This window comes from Silurus aristotelis, assembly GCF_946808225.1.
Source record: "Silurus aristotelis genome assembly, chromosome: 8".
NCBI lineage: Eukaryota > Metazoa > Chordata > Actinopteri > Siluriformes > Siluridae > Silurus > Silurus aristotelis.
In genome coordinates, this window is record NC_139581.1 from 24,994,869 (window position 1) to 25,019,990 (window position 25,122).

The following is a 25,122-nucleotide window of genomic DNA, read 5'->3' on the forward strand; positions in this document are numbered from 1 at the left end:
CCTTTTCGGTTTGGAAAAAGACATTCTTCATTTTCTTTTGCAGCCAAACAACAACAACAACAACAACAACAACAACAAAAGCCCCAAAACCAGCTCTACTCATCAATTTTGCCTCATGCACGGATTTAAATTTTTTAAGTGTTCATATATATATATATATGAAATAATCGTATATATAAAAATAATTGAGTTTGAAACCACTGCTCTAGAACATTCTCTTATGCTGAATACACAGAAAAATTAAGCACTGATTACAAGGAAATTTAATTGCGATAATGAGAAAACAACTTTTGTTGTTTCGGGATCACTAGAAAATGAAGTCATGATCATGACAAAACAACTCGTGTGGAGATCATGAGAAAACAAGAAAGAATAAAATATCATAATGCATGGCCTTTTAGGACCTCTGTAGATGATGATAAAATAAAATTTTCTTTCAGTAAAACAAAACAAACTTTTGCAAATGTAATGTCGTGATGATTTTTAAGGAAGCCTTTCTCAGGCTATCCATCACTCCAGTCCCTCACATTGGCCCTACTACGTCATAATCACGACTCTCATGTCAGAACTTCCTGTGAAGAAATAAAAGAGGAAATGACATTTATTATGAAAAGTAACCGGGTTGCGGAAGTTCCTGTATCTGAGTGCACAATAAAATGTGCTCTCTGCTCCCTGTAGGAGTGCACTACAATTCGTGCACACTACAAACAGCGTTTGTGTGCCCTACATAGTGCACTATGTGGACAAGATGAAGGTATTTGGGACACAGTCCGGTCGGGTCGGCTGCATTTGTCACGTGCTTGTATACTCCTAGATCTGCTGGAGACCTCAGAAGGTGTGCATTATTTCATACAAGAGTTGAACCTGTAGATTCATTCTAACATGGCAACGTATGAGGAAGTCCGTGTACACGGCTATGAAGAGTTCAGCCAAGCTGTGTCTGAGAGAAAAGGAAAAGATGTCTTCGTGTATTTCACTGGGGATAAAGATGAGCAGGGGAAGAGCTGGTGTCCAGACTGTGTGAAAGGTGAGAAGTTCCTGATGGATCATTCAGTATCCTTCAGTTCAGGGGGTTTAGGATTTCTGCTGGAAATGGTGCAGATTTGTGGATACATGTTGATGCTGTGCATGCAAGCAGATGGTGAAGGATTGTTCTTCAAACAGGTATGAGATGTTTGTGTGCACCTCTGCTCCTGGATTTGGAATCAGGTAGTCATTAAGAATAGGACGAGTTCACTTTATGGGCTCAGGGTATCTTCTCATGTCATCTGAGTGATTTAGTTTTATTCGATTTAATTTAGTACCTGCTTTTCCTAATAAATAAAATAAAAACTTAAAAATGTTGTTGGATTGTGCAACCAGCTGTTAATCATTGTTAATTGTATATTGTTAATCATTACAAAAAATTGAGATTTTTTTTTATCTAGTATTGCCCCGAACAAGCTGCGCCCCCTGCTGGATGTTTGCATTATAGTCAAAAAGGGCAACTATGAACACGAATAAGATCCAGATTCAACGCTTACATCAGCCTTGTTTTGTCCCTAGAAATAGGACAATTGTCCCATTCTTTTTGGGGAAATAATCTCTAGGAAAATGTTCTGCATATTTGATTGCTTTCCAGCATCATCTATATGATTTCAGGTTTGTTTAATTACACTTACGAAAACGAAGGGGACACAAATATTACAAAAGGCACTTGTTCATTCCCAAGAAGGCAACATGCCAGGAAATTTTGACCAGGATGATCAATGTTAATTGTTTTGTTTTGTTTGTTTTTCCTTTCTGCAGCTACATATATTCCAGAAGACATAAACAATCTTTTAGCCCTATGAACACTATATCATTAAAAACACTAGACTAGATGAAGTCTCACTTGGAGGAAATAGATCAGCATGGAAGGAAAAATTGGAAATGGGTTATAATTGAGTTGTAGCTTGAAAGAGGTGCAATGGACAAAGTGCGTACGAGCTCAGTGTGTGCACGGCCCTGGGATCATTATTAAGACCTCGGCTTGTCAAATTCTATCCCAGGACTTGTGACCTTGGTGACAGATGTCAATACTCCCCTTCTGTACAGTCCTTTCCTCTGTTCAGGAGAGATTTTGATTGATGGCTTAGTTATAACGGTCTGTAGTTCTTAAAAGTAAAAATTGATGCCCTGTTGTAGCAGTTGTTTTTTTGGATGCTGTAGGATTTATCTTGCTACACAAAGCATTTAGAGCGTCTGGGCTTTGCATCTTTAATAATCAGGTGCCACCGTTTAATAACCGCATCTCAACAACAATGGAACAAATGATAATTAAATAAATCAGAGGAAAACCATGAAATATTTCTAAGGAAATTTGTCCCATCTATACTAATTTAAGTGGGATGAGTTTGGTTGTTCGTTCTTCATTTTTTGGTTTGCTGACTATATTAGAAATAGCTGCAATACTATCTCACTTATTACAGTTATAACATTTATCTGCTGGTAGAAAACGTGCTATAAAATGTAAAAAAGATTTGTAATAAAAATATTCAACAACATTTTTTTTTTCCTCCAATTGTAAATACTTTTTCCGCCTGAAGATTGCTAATTTTGATTGAAATATACTATACAGACACCTGAGCATAAGACTTTGTGAACATCATATTTAACATCCTTTGCTGGTATAATAACCGCCACTCTTCTGGGAAGATGTTACACTAGATTTTGGAGTGTGCTTGTAGAGATTTGTGCTTATTCAGCTACAAGGATGATCATAAAGTCAGGTTTGTGATGTAGGGTGAGGAGGCCTGGGGTGCGATCAGCGTTCCAATTCATCTCGAATATGTTCAGCAGCAGGCCACTCAGGATCTTTCATTGAAACCCATGTAAATGGTGTCTTCATAGAGCTTGCCTTTGTGCTTTCAAAGACATCCCATACAAATGTGTGCCCACTGACTTTGTGGTAATAGTTTGGGGAAGAACCACGTATGGCTGGAAAAATGTGGTCCCAATACTTTTGTTCATATAGTGTGTGAATAAGAATATAATCAAATTGTGGTAAATGTTTTTTTTTGTACCAGCAGCTGATAAATATGTGCCCTCTGTTATTTAATTGAGTACAAATGTCATTACACTGGCTTATCTTGTGTTTGTGTGCAGCTGAGCCTGTGGTTCGAGGGGAAATGGCTCATCTTCCTGAAGGCTCTGTCTTCATTTACTGCCAAGTGGGAGACCGACCATAGTGAGTAACCTGTTTAAAGACAATGCGTTGTTTCATGAATCATAATATTTAATACACGATCTGGTTTTTTTATTTGCATGCATTTATTTTCACTATCCTATCATATCATAGACATCAATAACAAAATAGACACAAAGTATATATTAGAGTAATATAATAATATGATATACAGCTGAAAGGCATATAATATAGCAGCTCATCCTCAGCAGCTCATCCAAATTATTACCATTGTTCACTGAAACTTGACTGCATCTCATTTTTCCTTAATTTTTTCAGTCTTTGTGTGGTAAACGCACACATGTACAAAACGTAAATATATTTAATCCCCCTTTTCCTCTCACAGTCTTTTCAATATATAACACAAATGTGTATCATAGACACACAGACACATTTGCTATAAGACATTTTTAATTTGCTATCTTGGAAGCCGCAGTGTAATTATATACTAATTTATAATTTAATGCAAATCCATAAACCTAGTAACCCTGTAATCAACTGAGTATGGGGCAGCGTAGTATCTGCCTCAGTGGGCCTCTAATAGAGCTTGTTTCCACTTTTGAAGTAGCTTGCACATCTAGGAAGGTCTTTGTCACTCAAAAGAGTTAAGTAGTATTTCTATGGAATTGCTATAATTAGTTGTAAATGAGGGCAATGGATGTTTAACTGCCCCAGTTGGGCAGCAGCTGCTCTTAGGTCAGTATTAAATGTATAAAAATTGTCATCAGACAATAAAAAGTATCACGCAGAAAATTTTTATAAGCAGATTTATTACACTGATCAGGTATAACTATAGCTACCAATCAGGCATAACATTATGACCACTCAACTAAAATTCTGTTTGTCCCCCTTTGCTGCCAAAACAGTCCTGACCTGTAGAGCATTAACAGCATTAACTTCTGCAGCAATTTGAGCTACAGGAGCCCACTCATTTGCACGTACGCATCAATTATGATGTCATGTCACGGTCAATGAACATGTTCAGACTCGCATTCAGAAAGGAGAGGCGGGGTTAAGTGACATCAGTAAGGAGAACTGAATCCTAATTAAAATTATGGATGACAAAAAAGGTCTAAACCCTCTGGAGGCCAATTCAGAAAAAAGAGGACAGAAAAAGGGGGAACATGCAAAAAATAAAGGTCTATACCTCATCTCTTGTTATGAGGATAGTAAAGGCTAATCAGTGAAATAGGCTTACACTTAGGGTACGCTGTGTTGCCTGCTGTGTTTTTACACATTGAGTAACATTTCTTTTGGTTTACATAACATTATAATTTATAGTATGTAGTTTATCATAATGTGTGTAGCAACGAAACATTAACATCCTTACTGGTCTAGTTGGATTGTAGTTTTTGATTGTACTTATTGATTTGGTTACCTTTAAATGAGGTGATGTCATAAAGGTTTTCTGTGATTGTACTGAATAGATCCTGAACTGAATTCAGTAATGGGGGAATCTCCAGTGCAGCTTAAAAGGCTCATTTAAAACATAAACAACAAGATAAAGATGTTGTATGTATCTTATAGCTACAGTTAGCCAAGGAGTTTGTATGGTTTTTGGTTCTAAGAGTTTCATCAATTGTGCACAATTACGTGCAATAAATGCTTTTAGGGTGATACAGTAATCCCGTGCTTTACGGTTCGAATCTCGCGGCCCTGGTTTACCGCACATAACTAATTTGTTTGACTGATTTTCCCGGTCTCTCGCGGATAGCACGATAGACCAAAAAACTTATAGGGAAGCGTTTTATGTTGAAATAAAGTAATTTATTCATAAAAATAAATTTATTAATTATAAAATGAAGTAAAATGTTAATACAGTACAGTACCACATACATTTTTGGGGTGGTGCCCATTAATCGCGTTTTTTTTATTATTATTTTTTTTTATTGCGTTTTAGAACGTAACCACCACGATAAACAGGAGATTTCTATTTATACATGATAGGAAGCTGTCAGAAATGTCTGTAAATTTGTGGACTGCTCTGAGAATATGTTTTACTCGTCCAATGATGGTAGCTGATGCAGAGAGGCGCTAAAACCAAAAATTGTTAGAAGACGTCGGGTCATAGGGGGGTTCACTCAGGGTGTCATTCAAGCTCAAACTGCCATTGCTGCTTGGTGGTACCTACCATATTTCTCGGACTATAAGCCACTACTTTTTTCCCACGTTTTGAACCCCGCGGCTTAAACAACGAAGCGGCTAATTTATGGATTTTTCCTGGTTTTTTCCCGGTTTCACAAACTTCAAGCCAAAAAACTAAACAACATAACATTAGACCAATGAAATTTCCAAACGGAAACGAAAAACGCACCTCACCTGTGTTCTAAGCTGCACGGCATCGGGAGAAAAAACTTCCATCTGTATTAATTTTTAAACACACGACGATGCCAAAAGAAAACCTCTCGAGAGAAATAGTTGTGAAAGGAAGGAGGAAGACAGTCAATTCAATTCAATTCATTTTTATTTGTATAGCGCTTTTAACAATGAACATTGTCTCAAAGCAGCTTTACACAGATAATGCGGTGATTAAAAATTAATATGTTCTTTATGAGTAAGTTTGTCCCTGATGAGCAAGCCGGTGGCGACTGGCGACTGTGGCAAGGAAAAACTCCCCGAGATGGCATAAGGAAGAAACCTTGAGAGGAACCAGACTCAAGAGGGAACCCATCCTCATCTGGGTTACACCGAATGTCCATTTGTGGCGGGTATACAATGTTGCGGGGTGCAGTGATGATGATCAAAAGCGAAGTGTATTTCTGAGTCAGTGTAGGAGACTGTTGACATCAACTACAGTCCAATCCAGGCAGGCCTGGATGAAGTGGGAAGATCCACGGGGGGGAGAGGGGCAGGAACAGTGGTCACTGGAGCCTCAGGAGCATGTTTAACTCGACCGAGAGAGAGAGAGAGAGAGAGAGAGAGAGAGAGAGAAGAGGGTGACAGGAAGAGAAGGATATGGATTATTAAGTGTACCTATTGTTGCATGAGAGTTAAAGTCACTGTGCAGTTGGGACTCCGGCAAGACTCGCTATAGCAGCATAACTAAAAGGGAGAACCAGAAGGCAACACAGACATGAGGGATCTCTGGGATAAGAGACGGCCCACCACACCACCATCAACAAACCTGAGTGAACACGTGAATGTGAGGGGACGACAGCGTACAAATATCCCAGTTCACCAAACACTCTATATCAATGTTCCCTCCAGATCTGAGCCTTTACCTGAGAAAAAATCTACTGATTAAAGGCTTGACTGAATAAATATGTTTTCAACCTCGACTTGAACACTGAGACTGTGTCTGAGTCCCGAACACTGATAGGAAGACAGTGAACAATTACTTTCTTGGTCGGCTACTGTTTAGATACAAGCCGTGTAGCGCGTTGAGTCTGGGTGAAGGGAGAGCTCACTAACTCCAGTTACAACAGAAATCATATAAGCACAGACAGGTATACAAAACTCGTGCTTTTTTTTTTTTTCTTGGCAACAGCGTTACGGGTTAGTCAAAGAAACTTAGAAATGAGCATCAGAAAATAATAAGGACATATTCCTCAGCCTTGCACACATGCAGTAATAGCGGAAGAATGCAGTGGCAGGCTACTCCCAAAATGCCGCTCTGCTCTTAAAGGAGCCACAACATATTTCACCTGTTACACCGTGTAACAGACACTGTCTTTCTTTAAAGCCTGTGTAAAGTTCATTAGTTTCAGTGTGCGGCTTATAGACAGGTGCGGCTTATTTATGTTTAAAATAAAAATCTTTGTGAAATTAAGTGGGTGCGGCTTATACAAGGGTGCGCTTTATAGTCCGGAAATTACGGTACTTACGAACATCTACTTACAAACATACAGTGTAAGCGTTGGCTCAACAGCAAGGAGAACATTTTGAGGGGAATAAAGAGACTTCTGACTCAAACTTTCCACAACACCCATGGACTTATTTGCACAATTTCTTTGAAGTTTTGGAAAAATGTTTTGGGCTCGTGATAATTTATGATATCTCTGACTCATAAATATAATTTTATTAATAGGTCGATGTGCTGAGAGTAACAGAGTCTTTTCACATTAACTAAGTTGATTAAGCAAAGAGTCTTGTGACAAAAATATTAATAGGAACATTATAGACATAATAAATCATAGTACTTTTGATACTTAAGTACATTTAAAGTCAAATACTTTTGCACTTTTACTCAAGTGAGCGTTTAAAGGGACACTTTTACTGGAGTAATATTTGTACTTCATCCACCACTGCCTATGAGCCTGTCACCGGTTCATCACTGTTCCTTCATTGGACCACTTCTGATAGATACTGACCACTGCAGACCAGGAACAGCCCACAAGAGCTGCAGATTTGGAGAAGTTACGGTCGTCTAGCCATCACGATTTAGCCCTTGTCAAACTCGCTGTCACATATATCCCACCCACTAACAGGTGTCATGATTAAGAGATAATCAGTGTTTTCACCTCACCTCACATCATAACGTTATGCCTAATCAGTGTATATTAAAAACAATTACAAAGTTTCAGTGTTTGGTTGCACCACCTTTAGCTGAAATAACAGTCTTTTGGGGTACATATGGATTACAGTTGTATGAGATCATTAGTCAGGGCTTTGTATATGTTTGCAATTAAATACTAAATTAATAGAAATAAGTCTTTTACTTATCAGTGCTGAATGCATGATAAAACCGCAGTTAAAACACAGTCAGTTGCAGGTGAACATGTAGCAAAAATGACTGTAATGATGTGGAGTTATTGAGATTATAATGATTAACATACCTACTAAGTGCAGTTATTACTTATTCAAACAAACTTCCCAAATTAATGAGTGGATTTGTGTAGAAAATAAATGTTGTGTTCTGTACAATAATAAGAATATTAAATAAACAACAACAAAAAGAAGTCTTCACCCACCGTAAACAGCTTCTGCACGTATGTGCGTTAATGGTTCTCTGTTCATGTTGAGCGTTTATTTAAAGGTAGAAATTAAAGTATCTAATTGGCTTTTTTCTGATTTGATCTTATACATATATGTTGGATATATGAAAATTGCTCATTAGTTATTATTCTTCCAGCTGGAAAGATCCAAACAACGACTTTAAGAAGACTCTGAAGTTGACTGGAGTTCCTACTCTCCTTCGCTATGGCACAGTAAGTATTTTTTACTTATGTTCTACTGTGAAGCTGCTTTGGTACAATACATTTTGTTAATAGAAATATAATTGTATTCATTATCTTTTTATTTTTATTTATTTTATATATATATATAAATAAATAAATAATGATTAATATTTTTTTATTATTATTAATTTATTATTAATATTTATATATATTTATTTAATTGAACTAAAATGTAATCAAATTAAATATTTATTTATTTATTTATTTATTTATTTATTTATTTATATAACAGCAGTACAGTAGCATTTTAGCGCCTAACTGTATTGGTTGTAAAGTGCAGGGATAAATGATTGGATATCCAAGTATCATCTAGATGAGCATGTGGATCTTTTGAGTCTGGTTTTCTTTTGAGTCTGGTTTTCTTCCATGTTGTCTCAGGGAGGTTTTCACCTCTGGCTTTTTCACGGGGGACAAACCTATAGGAACAAATGTAATAAAATGATCATTCATTTTCTTAATCTATGTATTTCTTTACAGTTGCTTATTGTTAAAAGTGCTATACAAATAAAATGTAATGAAATAATGAAAAGACGATATCGAATTACACAAAATCGCATTCATTTGATTAGAACATTATGTGTAATGAAGCTGTGATGGGTATAAATGACAGTAATGGATTGCATCTTTTTTCTAGCCGCAGAAGCTGGTGGAGGAACAGTGTTTCAAACCCGACCTGGTACGGTTGATGTTCACAGAAGATTAATGCCTCATGCTGGTGTTTAATACATACTGTAATGTTATATCCAAAAGATTTAAAATTGGTTTTTTTTGCGCTTCGCTCCCATATGATCAGACTCTGTGTGTGTGTGTGTGTGTGTGTGTGTGTGTGTGTGTGTGTGTGTGTGTGTGTGTGTGTGTGTGTGTGTGTGTGTGTGTGTGTGTGTTCACTGTGAGCTAAAAAGCAAAGTCTTGTTCTGTATCTGAAATGTACTTAAAGCCATGATTGTTTAGAAAAAAACAGTATGTGCTTACAAAAGTCTTACGCTTTCAGCCGTGACAATTTCCTGCTCAAACTAACCACGGAAATTATGCACTATTATTTGTGAAAATAGGATGTTGATTGTAATTGCGTACAAAGTAAAATAAACAGTTGCTGGTACAGATTTGTTGCTCAATCCTTTTCAACATGTTATGAACTATTAACAAATATGCAATAAGTTAAATAGTCCAGTGTTTGTTACATGTTCAAAAACCTTGAAGATGATTTCCTGAGTTTGTGTAAACTGTTAAATGACGGCAAAGAAGAAAACAGAATAATTATTATATGGAAAAGTAATAGTGGAGAATATGTAAAATATGTTGTAAACCTAAAGGCTCTGCAATCAGCAACTAATGATCTTACACAGTCAGCTTTATAACTAAAAAAAAAAGCTCTTTAAGGTAGCGATCAATACTATTATTTATTTTGATGCAGTGCCAGTTCATTAAAGGGGAAGGTTTAAGTGAACAGAAATTGCCGAATGCACTTTATATGTCCTGAGAGAAAAATGTGAGTAGTACTATGGTAGGTGATTTGAGTCGGGATGCTCAATACACAAAAGACATTCTCCTAATTACACAGCTCAATACAGTGTGTATATACGCAGTGCAGAATGAAAAAGAATGCTGATGTGCAGAAACACCAAAGACAAAAACGTCTGTGGTGCAGGGGGGCTGGTGGTGCGTGTGTAGCATTGTTACCTCACAGGTACAGAGTCCCTGGTTAGATTTTGAGCTTGGGATATAATCTGCTTTGCATGTTTCTCCCCATGCAGATACAAGCGAAATTGCCCTGAAATTAAGTTACTGCCCTGCAATCCATCCAGGGGGAATTTTCATGACCTTTGCCCTTTGGAATAGGCTCCATATAAATACGTTGTTTCTGTACTTAAGTAGATTTTTCTGGTATCAGTACTTTACTTTATCAGTAACGTTTTACACAAATATCCGTGCTTTCTACTTCATACCTTCCAAAACAGGATCGTTACTTCAGTTTTAATCTATTTGGTGACATGAGCAATATTTTTTCTTGTTATTGCACGGCTTTTTCAATCTACCACTGGTGTATCATTTCCTGGCTCTCACACACTACAGACGTAGGCTAGTTGACGAAGCTAACCACGAGACCAGCAGAAGGCAACAAGAAGTCTGGTGCTGACGTGGATGAGACAGAGGGAGTCAGTGATGCAAACATGACTGAGAACAGAGACATTCCTGATCACCTGATCATCATCATCTTTTTTCTGCTTGTGTTCTATATGGTGAATGTTCAGCCTTGATACATTCATTAGTTAACAAAATTTTGAATTATTTTGTATTAATACATTAAAATGATGTGGTCCAGTTACTATGTTAAGTACATATCAGAGCCCAAACCTCTTTACTGTGAAAAAGTGTAGTCAAAACTTTAACTTTTACCAGAGACTTTTAAAACATGAGTATCTGTACTTCTATAAGAGTAAAGATGTGTGTACATTTGGATCTCTGCGAGTTTTTTTTTTTTTTGTTGTAATAAAAATTTTAACTAAAATGTAACCCCAGCAAAACAGAACCGCTGGTCATTCCAGGTGATTCATCTCCAGGTCAGAATCTCAGAATGACTTCATAACTTCAACCTTGTTCCTCCTCTACAACATCAGAAGGATTCGACCATTTCTGTCCACACAGGCTGCCCAGGTGCTTGTTCAGTCTCATGTCATTTCAAGACTGGACTACTGCTACTCTTTGATAACAGGTCTGTCTCTGAACGCTATTCGTCCACTGCAAAGATCCAAAATGCAGCCGCTTGACATGTTCAACCTGCCCAAGTTCTCCCACACCATCCCAATACTGCGCTCCCTCCACTGGCTTCCAGTAGCTGCACGTATCAGATTCAAAACACTGATGCTTGCTCACAAAGCCAAAAATGGATCAGCATCTTCTTACCTCGAGATCCTCCAGCACTGCTCGACTGGTACCACCTTCTCTCAGGGTAAGAGGTAGGCACACCTCAAGGCTCTTTTCTGTTTTGGCACAGAGGTGGTGGAATGAACTTTCCCTAGATGTCTGAACAGCAGAGACCCTGGCTATCTTCAAGCAATGGGTGAAGACCTTCCTCTTCCTGAGACACTTAAACTAACACTTTTTCAGGTTTGCTTTGTCTTTTACAAAAAATAAATAAATAAATAAAAAATAATCCTCTCAACAGAGTTGTAGGCTGATTTATCTGAAGTTTGTAGTCTTGAGAACCAGTGGAGATTGATTCATTGATAGAGACACAAAGCACTTTTGTATGTCACTCTGGACAAATGTAAAATACAAACTTTGTGCTGTAAATTGGGCAAGAAAGCATGCTGGGAATTGGTGTGTGGAACCTCCAGACCATCCTCAAATGATTTTGACAGTCCTGTCCTTAAGATTCTGGACAGGAAAGTGCTTAAGATCTGTAACTGAGGCATTCAGTTGACGTACACAAAAAAAAGAAAATGCACAGCCTTCATTTTGAGGCTTCTCAGAAAAAAGAGATCTTTTTGAGAGACTTTGGGGAAATTGGCATATTAACAATTGTGTAAAAAATAGTTTTGGACTACAGAAAACTTGCCAACATACTGAAAGTTGTGGAAAAATTAACAGTTAACACTGATGCTCAGCCAAACCCTCCAGTTCTGCAGGCGCAATTGGCGAATATTACAAAACATCACGATAATTTCTGTCAATTTGGAAATGTTTACATAGTCTATATGGCAAAATGTTTGTGGACACCTGAACATGACGTTAATGTGCTTATTGAACATTCAATTCCACATTAATCCCGTTTTAGCTCTTACCAGTACATTTTGAAACGTGGCTGTGGGGATTTTTTTTTTGTTGTTGTTCAGTCACAAGAGCATTAGTGAGATCAGACACTAATAGACATTTTTCCACTCTACACTTGGCAAACTACATCTACAACTAAGATTAATTGAGATGCTTTGGTCATGTGCAAAAGAGGGACATAGGGTAGATAGGTATAACAATGCTGAGTATGGAGCTGCCAGGCAGGAGGAAAAATCAATGGCCAATGAGAAGGTTTATGGATGTGGTGAGGGAGGACATGGTTGGTTTGAATGATGTAGATGACAGAGCAATTTGGAGACGAATGATCCGCTTTGGTGACTCCTAAATAGGAGCAGCCAAAAGATGAAGAAGAAAAGAATGTGGTCTATCTTTTTGTTTATTAAATATTGACAGTGTTTGTGTTTATCTAATGTTTAATTTTGTCCCCTTCTATGAATGCATTTGACGTGAGAAAGTGCTGTGGGGAAGCTGCAGTACCAGCATGCGCCGGTAGGTGTCCGCAGTTTGTCGCGTAGTGTTAGAACGCAATATAACCTGGAGAAGAGTTGGAATTGTGAGGAAACTGCAGTACCAGCATATGTCGCCAGGTGTCAGCAGTGTAGCGTGTAATGTTTAGAGGGCGGTATAAGCAGGAGACGAGGCTATAAGCAGCGCGCATTCCTGAGCAGCGCTCAGTGTGAGAAGCGGCGGTGAAGCCTGGCTTCTGTAACGCTTTCTCGAAAAGAAAAACCCGGTCGAATAAAGGGGGCTGCACAGCGGCGTGGATTCCGTTACGAAGTCAGTGTGGGTCGCAGGACGGAATTAAAGAGACAGAGAGAGCGGGGGAGAGAGAAAATAAGTGCAGAGCGACGATGTCGGAGTTCCTGGTAAGTCTGCTCGGCGAGCGGCTCGTCACCGGAGAGAAAGCCGAGGTGGACGTGCACGCGCTGGGCGGCGGGCTCGCGCTCCTCGGCCTCTACTTCGGCTGCAGCGCGAACGCGCCGTGCCGCCAGTTCAACAGCAGCCTGGCGGACTTCTACTGCCACTTCAAAACCTTCTCCGAGCACAAGGACAAACTGGAAATTGTCTTCATCTCGTCCGACCAGGACCAGAAACACTGGCAGGACTTCCTGCAGGAGATGCGGTGGCCGGCGTTGCCTTTTAAAGACAGACACAAGAAGGTCAGTATGAGAGGAGCACGAGCTCAGAGTTAATCCCTGCTCAAACATCTGGATTAACCTCACATTATAGCTAATGCAACACATCTGGAGGGATGAATTGTGCAGCCGGAGAAAGGGATAAATACTGATGGGATGACCTGCATGGGGGTTATATTATCACCCATCCCCTATATATCAATAAATATTATATACACACCCACAATGTTTTATTTATAATGATAAATCTGCAACAACAAACAATCTCAATTTCATATTAATCCTCCAAACAATAATGTAACCTTTCATCCTTCATCAGAAAGTTTATTTTTTTGCCAAATGGAAACACAAAACAATTCCTCCACTGTTGTTTGTTTATTTATTTATTTGTAACCTAAACGTAATTAAATTATCAAGAATGATCCAGATTCAGGGAAGTTGGAGGAAACCTAGAAAAATAAGAACGAATCTTCATTTTCCACCCTTAATCTCTGAGTGAGAGCCAATAAATACCTTCCATTACAGATACACTGAGTACACAGTGTGTGTGTGTGTGTGTGTGTGTGTGTGTGTGTGTGTGTGTGTGTGTGTGTGTGTCGGGATGATGTTATGGTGATAAGCGTAGCGATGTCAGACCTCAGAATTACATGAGTACAGTAGGGTTTTGATTTGGAGAACATTGGATTTTGAAGGTTTGAGCAGACGGATTTTTCTAAAGCATCTCCACAGTTACAGTTTTATTCCTTCAGGATTGAATCGTGGGATCTGATATCGTTTTGAGGAAAAACTATATACCCATCCAGAAAGCATTTGGAAAGAACAGGCTGTAATTGCAGTGCATTTATTCCTTAAATATCATCAAATGTCTTTTTTTTTTGTATTCGTTGTGTCGCAATTCCACGTAGTGTTTTTTATTATTATTACTTTTATAATAGATAGATAGATATAGATAGATAGATAGATAGATAGATAGATAGATAGATAGATACCACTTTAATGTCATTGTTAGTAGCAATTATGCAAATTGACAAGTGTAAACAAATATCCAAATATATGTACAGCATGTAATGTGAATATATTTATGGCTAATAATAACAATAGTAATAGAAATAAATCAGTAAAGTAAAAAAAATCTAAAAGTAATAATGCACCAGTGTCACTATCAGTGTGTGTTTGTGTATAAAGTATATACAATCCCATGTCATCATGCGATCAGGTTACAATCCATAACGTTATTTCTACACACTCGTCTTTTTTTGTCCCCCGATTTCTCACCTGTTCTGCATTTTTATTCGTTCCGAAAGCTTACGTAGCACTGTAACATTGCATTATAAGTCTTTTCATATCTTTCATGGTATCCACTCCCCCAAGCTATTTCCCAATCACACACACACACACACACACACACACACACATTAGCGCTTGCGTCCTGCAGGTTTTGTTATGATTTCTATCCCCTGTGTTAGGACATGCATCTGGATTGTGTTGTGATTCACACCTCTGCTGGAATCAGTTTTAGTCCATTGCCTCCTCCTGCATGCGTTCACATGTTGTCTTCTCAGTGCGCTTAATACACCCTAGTGGTCTTTCTGTGTGAACGTGTGAAAGGGCCAATAAAGGCTTAGAGGGTTCAGTAGAACGTGCAGTAAGTGTGTATGTTGTAAACGCTCCGGTTTTTTTACACAATGCAGGCTGGATTAGTCCTGCGTTCCTGCCTGGCAGTTAATCGATCATAATAAGGGCTGTTTGGGAATCGAAACCCCACTGCCTTTCTCTCGAGACATCATCTAGTATGCGAAAGAGGGGAAAAAAAAACCCAACAGATTTACACCATGACGACAAAACATCTTCCAAATGCGGGATTTACGTGCAGTTCTTTCTTGGCCTGCGTAATAATTGCACTTTCTACTGCTCATATGGAAGACAGGAAGAGTTTTTTTTTCCTCTCATTGCGATAGCATGCTGGAATATGGTTTATTATATAGGGGTGTTATTAATATGTAGATGTTGAGGTGTTGCAGTAATGATAAATAAAAGTTTTATGTGAACGAGATTAGAATCCTAGTGCAAAACATTACAACAACTTATTTGAAATGTGGAAATTTCCTGCTTCGAAATGTAAATAAAGCATGTTTAATGCTGACGTAAGTGTAAAATAGGCCAGTAGGTATTTCTATTTTGCCGTCTTTTGATTATATTACAGTTCCATTGAAAGCAGAGCTGATTTATGTGGACATGGGCTCAGTGGCAGCTGTAGGTTTGTGTTACAGTATGAAAGCCCAGCAGAGCTTCTGAGAGCTTTATGGCACCGTGATTGATGGTTCTCATGTTCTTATTTGCTCAATGCTACAGCCTCAAGTCAGGCTGGGTAAGTGTGTCTGTGTGTTTTAGGGCAGAAGGGTGTAATTAATGAGATAAAGTGTGCTGCTTTGCTGAAAAAGCTGTAAGGATCCTGATTGATTGTGGGGATTGCCTACTGCCCACAACTTTCCCTTTTTTTTTTTTGTGTTTATTTATTTTAATATTAAATCTCTCTTACTCTCTGTCGTGCATGCACGCTCGTCCCTGGCAGAAGCAATAAAGATTTCACTCCTCCGAATCACCTCTTTCAGTCCACTTTTGTCTTTCTTTCTAATCTCTTTCTTCCTAGTTTCAGCTGTTCTGAGCTTCACACCACCAGACGTTCCGTATCCTGATTAAACAGAAAGCAGATTAATTTTTCACCACAGTCACTAATCACTTAAATGCGTCTGCATTTCTGGAATGTACATTTATTTCCCCGCATGCTAGTTTTTAAAATTTATTTATTTATTTTTAAACCTCCTTTCGTCGCTTGCAGTATGGCACCGTATGAATAAAGGGTTCAGGGATGACTGTGAACTTTTTTTTTCTTTCTGCCCAGCGTCACTGTCAGGTCCCCCCCCCCCCCCCCCAAAAAAAAAAGTATATGAAAGGCAGCAGGCGCCTGAAGAGTACTGGGGGAAGCTGGCATTGCCTTACAAGGAGATGCTGCAAGGAGAACAGATCGTAAATCAACCATGGCCTCGAATCCCCTCGCAGCCTGGATCTGCCAGCAGTGCACAGCAAATGGCAGTTTGGCTGTGGAGAGAGAGAGAGAAAAAGAGAGAGAGAGAGAGAGAGAGAGAGAGAGAGAGAGAGAGAGAGAGAGAGAGAGAGAGAGAGAGAGAGAGAGAGAGGTGGTGGTGGTGGTGGTGGTGGGGGGCACTGCAGGCACTGTGCCCGTCTCTGCCCTCGGCTCTGTTCTATGCGCACACAGACAGCTGCTGGGAGCTTTTGAGAGGGTTAAGAGGTGGCTGTCATCAGGGTGGAAACAGCTGACATGAACTCATCCCAGAATCCCGAGCAGTGCCGCGTTGGCCACTTTGATTCCAGTGTCTGGGGCTTGGAAGCGATCGGGGCCTTCTTACACGCGACAACACGCGCTCACTTAGCAGCGCTGGCGAGTTTGCCTCGTGGCAGCGAGTTTGCTCTCTGTGGGGTGTCCTAGATGGTGATTCCTCTGACTAGAGAAGGAAATGGGAAACATTTTGTTGATCACCCTCCTGGTTATTTTATCACCAAATCAATTATTATTTTATTTGTATAGCACTTATAACGGTGTTCAGTGTCACAGGCTTATACTGGAACTATAAAGATGGTTCTAATTTTATGCCGATAAAAATTTATACTACAGGAATTTTGTGCCTCCTGCTTGTGTCTATACTTGTATTTGTTTTCAACATATTACCTATTTATTCTACCTAATATATGTCATGTTTGGTTACATCTATAGTGCAAGAACAAGTGCATATCAGGCAGATAAGTAGGCAGAGGCAAACTGAAATTAGATAGATAGATGGAGAGATAGATGGAGAGATAGATGGAGAGATAGATGGAGAGATAGATGGAGAGATAGATAGATAGATAGATAGATGTACTGCAAGTTAGAGCAATAAAGGATGGAGAGGGAAATGTGTTGACTAGTGAGGAGAGTGTGTTGAGAAGATGGAGGGAGTATTTTGAGCAGCTGATGAATGAGGAAAATCAGAGAGAGAGAGAAGGTTGGAGGATGTGGAGTTGGTGAAGCAGGATGTAGATAGGATTAGTAAGGAGGAAGTGAGAGCAGCGATTAAAAGGATGAAGAATGGAAAGTCGGTTGGACCAGATGACATACCGGTAGAAGCGTGGAGATGTTTAGGAGAGATGGCAGTGGAGTTTTTAACCAGATTGTTTAACAGGATTCTGGAAGGGGAGAAGATGCCTGAGGAATGGAGAAGGAGTGTGCTGGTACCGATCTTTAAGCATAAGGGAGATGTGCAGACCTGCAGTAACTACAGGGGAATTAAGTTGATCAGTCACACCATGAAGTTATGGGAAAGAGTAGTGGAAGCCAGGCTGAGAGAAGAGGTGACCATCTGTGAGCAACAGTATGGTTTCATGCCGAGGAAGAGCACCACAGATGCCTTATTTGCTTTGAGGATGTTGATGGAGAAGTATAGAGAAGGACAGAAGGAGCTGCATTGTGTATTTGTGGATTTAGAGAAGGCGTACGACAGAGTGCCGAGAGAGGAGTTGTGGTATTGTATGAGGAAGTCAGGTGTGTCAGAGAAGTATGTGAGGGTGGTGCAGGACATGTATGTGGACAGTGTGACGGCAGTAAAGTGTGCAGTAGGTACGACAGACTGGTTCAGGGTGAAGGTTGGACTGCATCAAGGATCGGCCCTGAGCCCTTTCCTGTTTGCAGTGGTGATGGACAGGTTGACGGACGAGGTCAGACAGGAGTCTCCCTGGACTATGATGTTTGCAGATGATATTGTGATTTGTGGTGAGAGTAGAGAGCAGGTTGAGAAGAGCCTGGAGAGGTGGAGATATGCGCTGGAGAGAAGGGGAATGAAAGTCAGTAGGAGTAAGACAGAGTACATGTGTGTGAATGAGAGGGAGGGCAGTGGAGTGATGCGGTTGCAGGGAGAAGAGGTGGAGAAGGTGGAGGAGTTCAGGAAACCTGGGGTCAACAGTGCAAAGTAATGGAAAGTGTGTTAGAGAAGTAAAGAAAAGAGTGCAGGCAGGGTGGAGTGGGTGGAGAAGAGTGACAGGAGTGATTTGTGATAGAAGAGTATCTGCAAGAATGAAAGGGAAAGTTTATAGGACTGTGGTGAGACCTGCGATGTTGTATGGATTAGAGACAGTGGCATTGAGTAAAAGACAGGAGGTGGAGCTGGAGGTAGCAGAGCTGAAGATGTTAAGGTTTTCGTTGGGAGTGACGAGGATGGACAAGATTAGAAATGAGTTTATTAGAGGGACAGCACATGTAGGATGTTTTGGTGACAAGGTGAGGGAGGCGAGATTGAGATGGTTTGGACATGTGCAGAGAAGGGACATGAATTATATTGGTAGAAGAATGCTGAGGATGGAGCCACCAGGTAGGAGGAAAAGAGGAAGGCCAAGGAGGAGGTTCATGGATGTGGTGAGGGAAGACATGCAGGTAGTTGGTGTGAAAGAGGCAGATGTAGAGGACAGGGTGGTATGGAGACGGATGATCCGCTGTGGCGACCCCTAATGGAAGCAGCCAAAAGAAGAAGAAGAAGAGGATAGATAGATAGATAGATAGATAGATAGATAGATAGATAGATAGATAGATAGATAGATAGATAGATAGATAGATAGATAGATAGATAGATAGATAGATAGATAGATAGATAGATAGATAGATAGATAGATAGATAGATAGATAGATAGAAAATTAAATAAGAGCAAGGTGTGTGCAGGGCACAGTATATGCAGAGAAATATGAGATTTTCAGTAAATGGACATTGTATGTCTGCACTAATACGTTTTTATTTAATAGCGCACATTTCTTCTTTGGCCTTTGGTCATTCGAAAATCATGTGACTCATAGATCCATATACACATAGATTCAGGATAAAAATGTTGAATTTTCTCTATAAACCCACCTCCTCTCAGTTTATCCCTAATGAGCCTTTCAGAGGCGACAGCGGCAAGAAAAAACTCCCCCAAGACGACATAAGGGAAGAAATCCTAAGAAGAAAAACTGAACCCGTCCACAGTACAGAAATGATTTTCTTTTGTAACCGTGGACTGTAAGGTCAAAATGTGCAATTACGTAACCTGGGAGTTTATTTTTAGTGGTATTTTATTTCTCGACTGTTAATTGATGGAGAATTAAACACAAAACTGTTCGTAGCAAATTGCTTTTAATGAAGCTTTGATCGCAGTTTTAGTTTGAAGCCATCTTCATGGATTTGTGAAAGGGAGTCTAGTCCAGATTAAGATCGTTTTTTCATACGCAGTCTTGGTTTTATTTTATATGCCTTGAGGAAAAAAAAGAATGTGGGAAAGAAAGTTTAAAGCAGAAATGGCGAAAGAAAATGTAAAGAGCAAAATAGAACCAATAAACAGAAAAACGAAAAATAGGGGAGGTTTCAAATAGTAAAAGTAATAATAATAATAATAAAACAAAATTAATAATTGAAATCCCAGCACCACAAAGCTGCCACTGCTAAGCTTTTGAGCAAGGCCCTTGACTCTCAACTGCTCAGTTTTAAGTTGCTCTGGATAAGGACAAAAAAAAATCTGGTCTGAAAACTTTTGATATATCATGAAACGAAAAATACAACAAAGGAAACTCAGAACTGTTGAGCAGCTGGAATCCTGTATCAGATACATATGGTAAAACATTCCTCTTCCAAAACTTCAGCAATTGGTCCCCCCAGTTCCGAGTTGTATACGGACAGTAGACGGGATGCTACACAGTGGTAACCTTGACCCTGTCCCCACTTTTTTTGTCCCAAAATGACCTTGTGTTTTTTCTTTCCATGATATGGTATATATCTTCAGTTTAAAATATTATGGGTTTTTTTTTGCAAAACATTGCACTCTGTTTATGTTTACAGTTTGCTCATTGTCCCAACTTTGAGATTCAGTGAGAAATTCAGGAAGCTATTACGAGCCCAATTCCAAACAAAGATCTTTGAAAAGCAGTTTGAACAAAAGTTGAACAAAAGCAGTGTTTCAGCTGAAAAAAGGTGCTGATGAATTAGTCGAGTAATTACAAGGCAACGCTCACATTTCATTGACTGTAATGACTGCAAGGATTTAGTAACTTTAATAGGGTTTGAGATTTTTTTTATTTTATGGCTGACTGGCAAGGTTGTGTATAATTTGGTGCCAATTTTGAAGCTATATAGGTTAGAAGTTGTGTAAGCAGGGTGAGCAGACACGTCCCGAATCGAGATTCCGCAAATAAAACTGCCTAACTGTTCATAGCTGCACTGCATTCGGATTGATTTGGATCCCATGATGTCCTGTCTGAATACAATCTTAACTTCGAGCCAAGACAGCAGGGGTCTGATCTTCTAGAAGGATGCAAGGAATGGTCTTTCCCTATGGTGCGAGTTTATTATTTAAAGCTCCTAGAGGATGAACAGTGACCAGTCTGCTGGCGGTGCTGGGGAAGTTAAACAATGGTTGTCAGGCTGTGACTTCGGGCGGATCGTGCCTGCTCCGCTTTCATTCAAGTATCTACGGAAACGATGTGACGAGGGACTGATGAAAACGTATCTGTCTAGGCCTTCCGAGACTGCCGTCTGCCCTGAGAATTACTGAAGAATTTCTTTATTAGACACTGCAGTCAGATAGTTTCAATCACGGATCAGGAGAAAAAAACGAAAGGAAATGGAATACATTAAATGTTTTTTTTTTTTTTTTTCTGGATTTTTCTGGAGTTCGGTTTCATGTTTGTGCTTCAGTGATTCATTGAGAATCAACTTATTTGAGTGGAAGCTGTATGAAATCAGCTTTGTCCAGCTGCACCACTGTGTGTGTGTGTGTGTGTGTGTGTGTGTGTGTGTGTGTGTGTGTGTGTGTGTGTGTGTGTGTGTGTGTGTGTGTGTGTGTGTGTGTGTGTGAACCCATTAACCTTTTAGATCCTTGTTCCTCTGATTGCTTCCTGCTGCAGCTCTTCTATTTCCTGCTTATTAAGTCCATAATGGTTTCCAACCCTAAATCCGCCACACACTCCACCATGTTGCATCTGTTCCGCTCTCAATTAGATGTTGCTTTTTTCGGTTTCTATTTTCTTAATACCACTTGTTTACAAGAGCCTTCTCAGAGGTCCGATGCACGGAAACGTAAGCGCCGGGTGAAGGAGCGGGATTAGAAGAGCGATTAGATGCATCGTCAGATTAATTCCTTCACGTTGAGTTTGGGAGTATGATTTTGTATTTTTGTGCAGTGGATGTCGGGTTCATAAGTCTGCCATATCAATGAAAGCTATTCATGTTGATGGAGTGGAAAATGAGTTTTATAGTACTCGAGGGCAGACTTGTGGGTTTTTTTCCATGCCACAGGGTTGCAATGAGTGCATTTCGTCTGCATCTCGCCTGGAAACTTCAGTATCATGGAGAGGAGTCTGAATGTTAAACTTATTAAAAAAATTAAAAAGGCTTTTCTTAAATAAATGTTTTAATTGTATTGATATTTAAAATGATTTTGAGATTTTAAAATATATATAAAAAAAGGGAAGTAGACTAAACTCTCCATCCAGAATTCAGTCTTTGTTATTTTTTGTTCTTGTTTTTTTTTTGTTTTTGTTTTTTTATTAGAAAGGTTTCCATTGACACGTTTGTGAGAAATCATATAAAATTTGTTCAAATTTAATATTAATAATGATCATAATTATAAAAAAAATCATTTATATTTACAATCAATCAAAATAATCTAAAACTAACATTTAACATTTTTAATGTGCAATTTTTCTTTTTTGTTAGTTTATTTTAGTATGACAGAGTTTTATTGCTATGTAAAAAAAATAAAAATTAAAAAACCTGCCATTACAAGATTAAAGTCGTAGCAATACGAGAGTAAAGTCGCACACTGGTGTTCAACTCCTATAACTTCGAGTTCTTTGATCGTCATCCTCATATTCTCTTTTAAAAGCAACATTTATTTTCAAAGCACGCAGATGTAACCATCGATAACCTTTGAGTCGTTTTAGTGGTCGCCTTTTCAGACTGCACAAAAAAGGCAATTACCTCAATATCGGTCAGATTTTTTTTCGGAATGAATGAATGAAGTTTCCTACATAACCGCTGCAGTGTGCGTTTACTAATTATAACTCTGTGTTTCCTTATTGCTAAATCCCAACCTAAAGTAGGGTTTAACCAAATCATTCACATTTTACATTTTACATTTTATACTTCTACTTTTTATACAAAATGACAAAACGTTTCTCGCAACTTATTCTCATAATAAATGAATGAATAAATTCGATATTACGAATAAAGTCGAAATTACGAGAACAAAGTTGAAATATTTTGAGTATAATGTCAACTTGATTCTCAAAATATTTCTACTTTTCTAATAATTTCAACTTTATTCTCATAATATTGACTTTATTCTCCAAATATTTCGACTTTATTTCCGTAATTTCGACTTTATTCTCGTAATATCGGCTTTATTCTCTGAATATTTGAACTTTCTCGTAATGTCGACTTTATTCTTAAAATGTTTTGAGATTAATTTTCTGTTTTGTTTTTTTTAATGCAATTGTAATCTTAGGAAGATGGAATTTTTTTTTTGCCCTATACATAGTTTACTTGATTTGCTCTTCTTTAATCCCTTTGTGTGTGTGTGTGCGTGTGTGTGTTTGCGTGTATGTGTATATTGTATCAACGTCATTCTGCAGTAGTGTTGTGCATTAAATAACATTTCAGCATTTTGGAACTTTTCTTCCACAGGACAGATACATACTTTTCTTCAGTGTTTTTCCGAGTTGACAAGCCGCATTGTAGACACTTTGCAGAAATGTGGCCGTACAGACACGCAGAGAGGAGTTAAGTCGGGGTCAGTGTGTCACAATCTGCTGGCTCCTCCGTGCTAAACCGCTGCACAAACACAACTCCACTCTGCTCGGACGGGTTATGACCTGAAATATTTGCTTGTCCCGTTTCACAGTCATGCAGAATCTGGCTACGGGCAAAGTTGAGATTTGTTGAGATATTTGCAGAGTCTTTAGGCTCGCTGCTGGAGATACCACATACCAACCAGCTCTGTTTAGAAGATCAGGGAATGGGACTGAGAGCATGGAGAGAAAGAAATCTGATATGGACCGGTGTAGGGAATTCTTAAAACAGTTGATTCAGTGTGTAGATCTTATGTAAGGGTGTTATATAAATAAAGTGTATCTAAAATTATTGTGAAAAATTTTCTAGAACTTTTGAAAGTAGAGAAGCTGGTGAGAAAGCAACTGTTTATAGCTGATGTGTTAAGTGGTGACATGAAGATTCTTGAATATCTTTGTGTAACAACTCAAATGTGTTGGACTACTACAATATAAGGAGGATCAAAAACCTCTCTCGTATAAGCAAGACAACTTTTTTGCACATATATGACCACTCTCACACGTAAGGCCCCTCTCTCGCACACAATACCCCGTCCTTTAGTGTTTGCAATACCCTGTCACTCTTTCATGCAATACCCCTTTGCTCTCGCACACAATACCCCCCTCACATGAAATGCCTCTCTATCACATACAATACCCCCTCACAATATCCTCAAATGCTTGCAATACCACTCTCATACACTATACCCCTCGCTCTCGTACACAATACCCCTTTCAAACACAATACGTCCTATCAAAAGTAATAGCTCTCTATTGTACACAATACAAATTCTCACACAGAATGTCCCTTTATTGCTTGTTAGACTCATCACTCACACAATTCCACTCGTTCTCACACGCCTGCAGTACCCCCCGCTCTCACACGCCTGCAGTACCCCCCGCTCTCGCACGCCTGCAGTACCCCCCGCTCTCGCACGCCTGCAGTACCCCCCGCTCTCGCACGCCTGCAGTACCCCCCGCTCTCGCACGCCTGCAGTACCCCTCGCTCTAATGCGCATCGCTCTCGCATGCATTTAATAACCCTTGTTCTCACACGCATGCAGCACCCCCCCGCTCTCACACGCCTGCATAACCCATCACTCTCATACGCCTCGCTTTCACATGTAATATCTAAATAATCGCTTTTGCATGCCTGCAGTACCCCTCGCTTTGGCACCCGTGCAATACCTCATTGCTCTCGCACGGCTCTCTTTCGCATGTATGCAGTACCCCTAGTTATTAAGCCTGCAGTACCCCTCGCTCTTGCACGCTTGCAATACCCATCACTCGCATGTAATACCCCTCGCCCTCTCGCATGTAATACCTTTTGCATGCCCGCAATACTCCTTGCGCTCGCACGCCTGCAGTACTTTTTATGGTAGCATGTAATACATCTCTCTCCCCATTGTTCTCACAGGCAAAACAATAAGGTCCCCAGCTGTTACACTTTCTCCATAAATTGCCAGTTGCACAGATTAGGTAGCAGATGTCCTGATGTTTACAGATTGAGACTACAGATGTCACCGCACTATCGCCCTGCAGCACATGCAACAGTGTTCTTTAGCAAATCAAAGAAGAAAATTTACTTCTATCAGCCTTAAAATGAACATTTACATCAGCGCTTTAGGCAAAGATGCGTTTAATCCCTGAGGTTTTCTGAGATTGGGACTTTATTGATAGCAGTGAAAGCCTGAAAATTTCTTCTGACGTTGATCATCTGTGATTTTTCTGCTCGCTTACATGTGGATCGACATAATTTACTTAAGTGTTTTTCACATTGTGGTTGACCGTGCTCTTGCACCACAAAAATACAAAAAGTCTTTTTGTTTCCCCCAGCAGCTAAATTATTGGCTCCTTTTAAAATTTTTGTGTTTCAAATATATCATATGATCCTCTTGGATTTGGGCGCAC

The 25,122-nt window shown here is 39.3% G+C and overlaps 2 protein-coding genes and 1 long non-coding RNA gene across 4 annotated transcripts in view; 2 read left to right on the forward strand and 1 right to left on the reverse strand.

Moving 5' to 3' along the window:
• Positions 1 to 767: 767 nt before the first annotated feature.
• Positions 768 to 9,481, forward strand: txndc17 (thioredoxin domain containing 17). Of its 2 annotated transcripts, XR_014534733.1 has the most exons (5): positions 768 to 1,027; positions 3,127 to 3,208; positions 8,277 to 8,352; positions 9,017 to 9,179; positions 9,258 to 9,481. XR_014534733.1 is itself a non-coding variant. In XM_083548971.1 (4 exons), exons 1-4 carry the CDS (start codon positions 883 to 885, stop codon positions 9,083 to 9,085), a joined length of 372 nt encoding a protein of 123 aa, XP_083405097.1. In that variant the 5' UTR covers positions 768 to 882; the 3' UTR covers positions 9,086 to 9,481. The 2 variants fall into 2 exon arrangements, 1 of the variants encoding a protein (XP_083405097.1); XM_083548971.1 differs by having other exon boundaries at positions 9,017 to 9,481.
• The window catches only part of LOC310730166, a 102,825-nt gene continuing 83,078 nt past the window's right edge, over positions 5,376 to 25,122 (reverse strand). The window contains exon 2 of the long non-coding RNA XR_014534747.1: positions 5,376 to 5,566. This is a non-coding gene — a long non-coding RNA (uncharacterized lncRNA). The remainder of the gene's footprint in view (positions 5,567 to 25,122) is intronic.
• The window catches only part of nxn (nucleoredoxin), an 83,489-nt gene continuing 71,117 nt past the window's right edge, over positions 12,751 to 25,122 (forward strand). Inside the window, exon 1 of the mRNA XM_083548933.1 lies at positions 12,751 to 13,337. Coding sequence (XP_083405059.1) covers positions 13,029 to 13,337 — 309 coding nt within the window. The 5' untranslated portion in view covers positions 12,751 to 13,028. The remainder of the gene's footprint in view (positions 13,338 to 25,122) is intronic.

Excerpts from the sequence above, each read along its gene's own strand:
- txndc17 (XM_083548971.1), top strand. The coding sequence starts at position 883 with ATGGCAACGTATGAGGAAGTCCGTGTACACGGCTATGAAGAGTTCAGC. Across the intron at positions 3,209-8,276 it reads CAAGTGGGAGACCGACCATA|CTGGAAAGATCCAAACAACG; the intron begins GTGAGTAACCTG and ends TTATTCTTCCAG. Across the intron at positions 8,353-9,016 it reads CTCTCCTTCGCTATGGCACA|CCGCAGAAGCTGGTGGAGGA; the intron begins GTAAGTATTTTT and ends TCTTTTTTCTAG.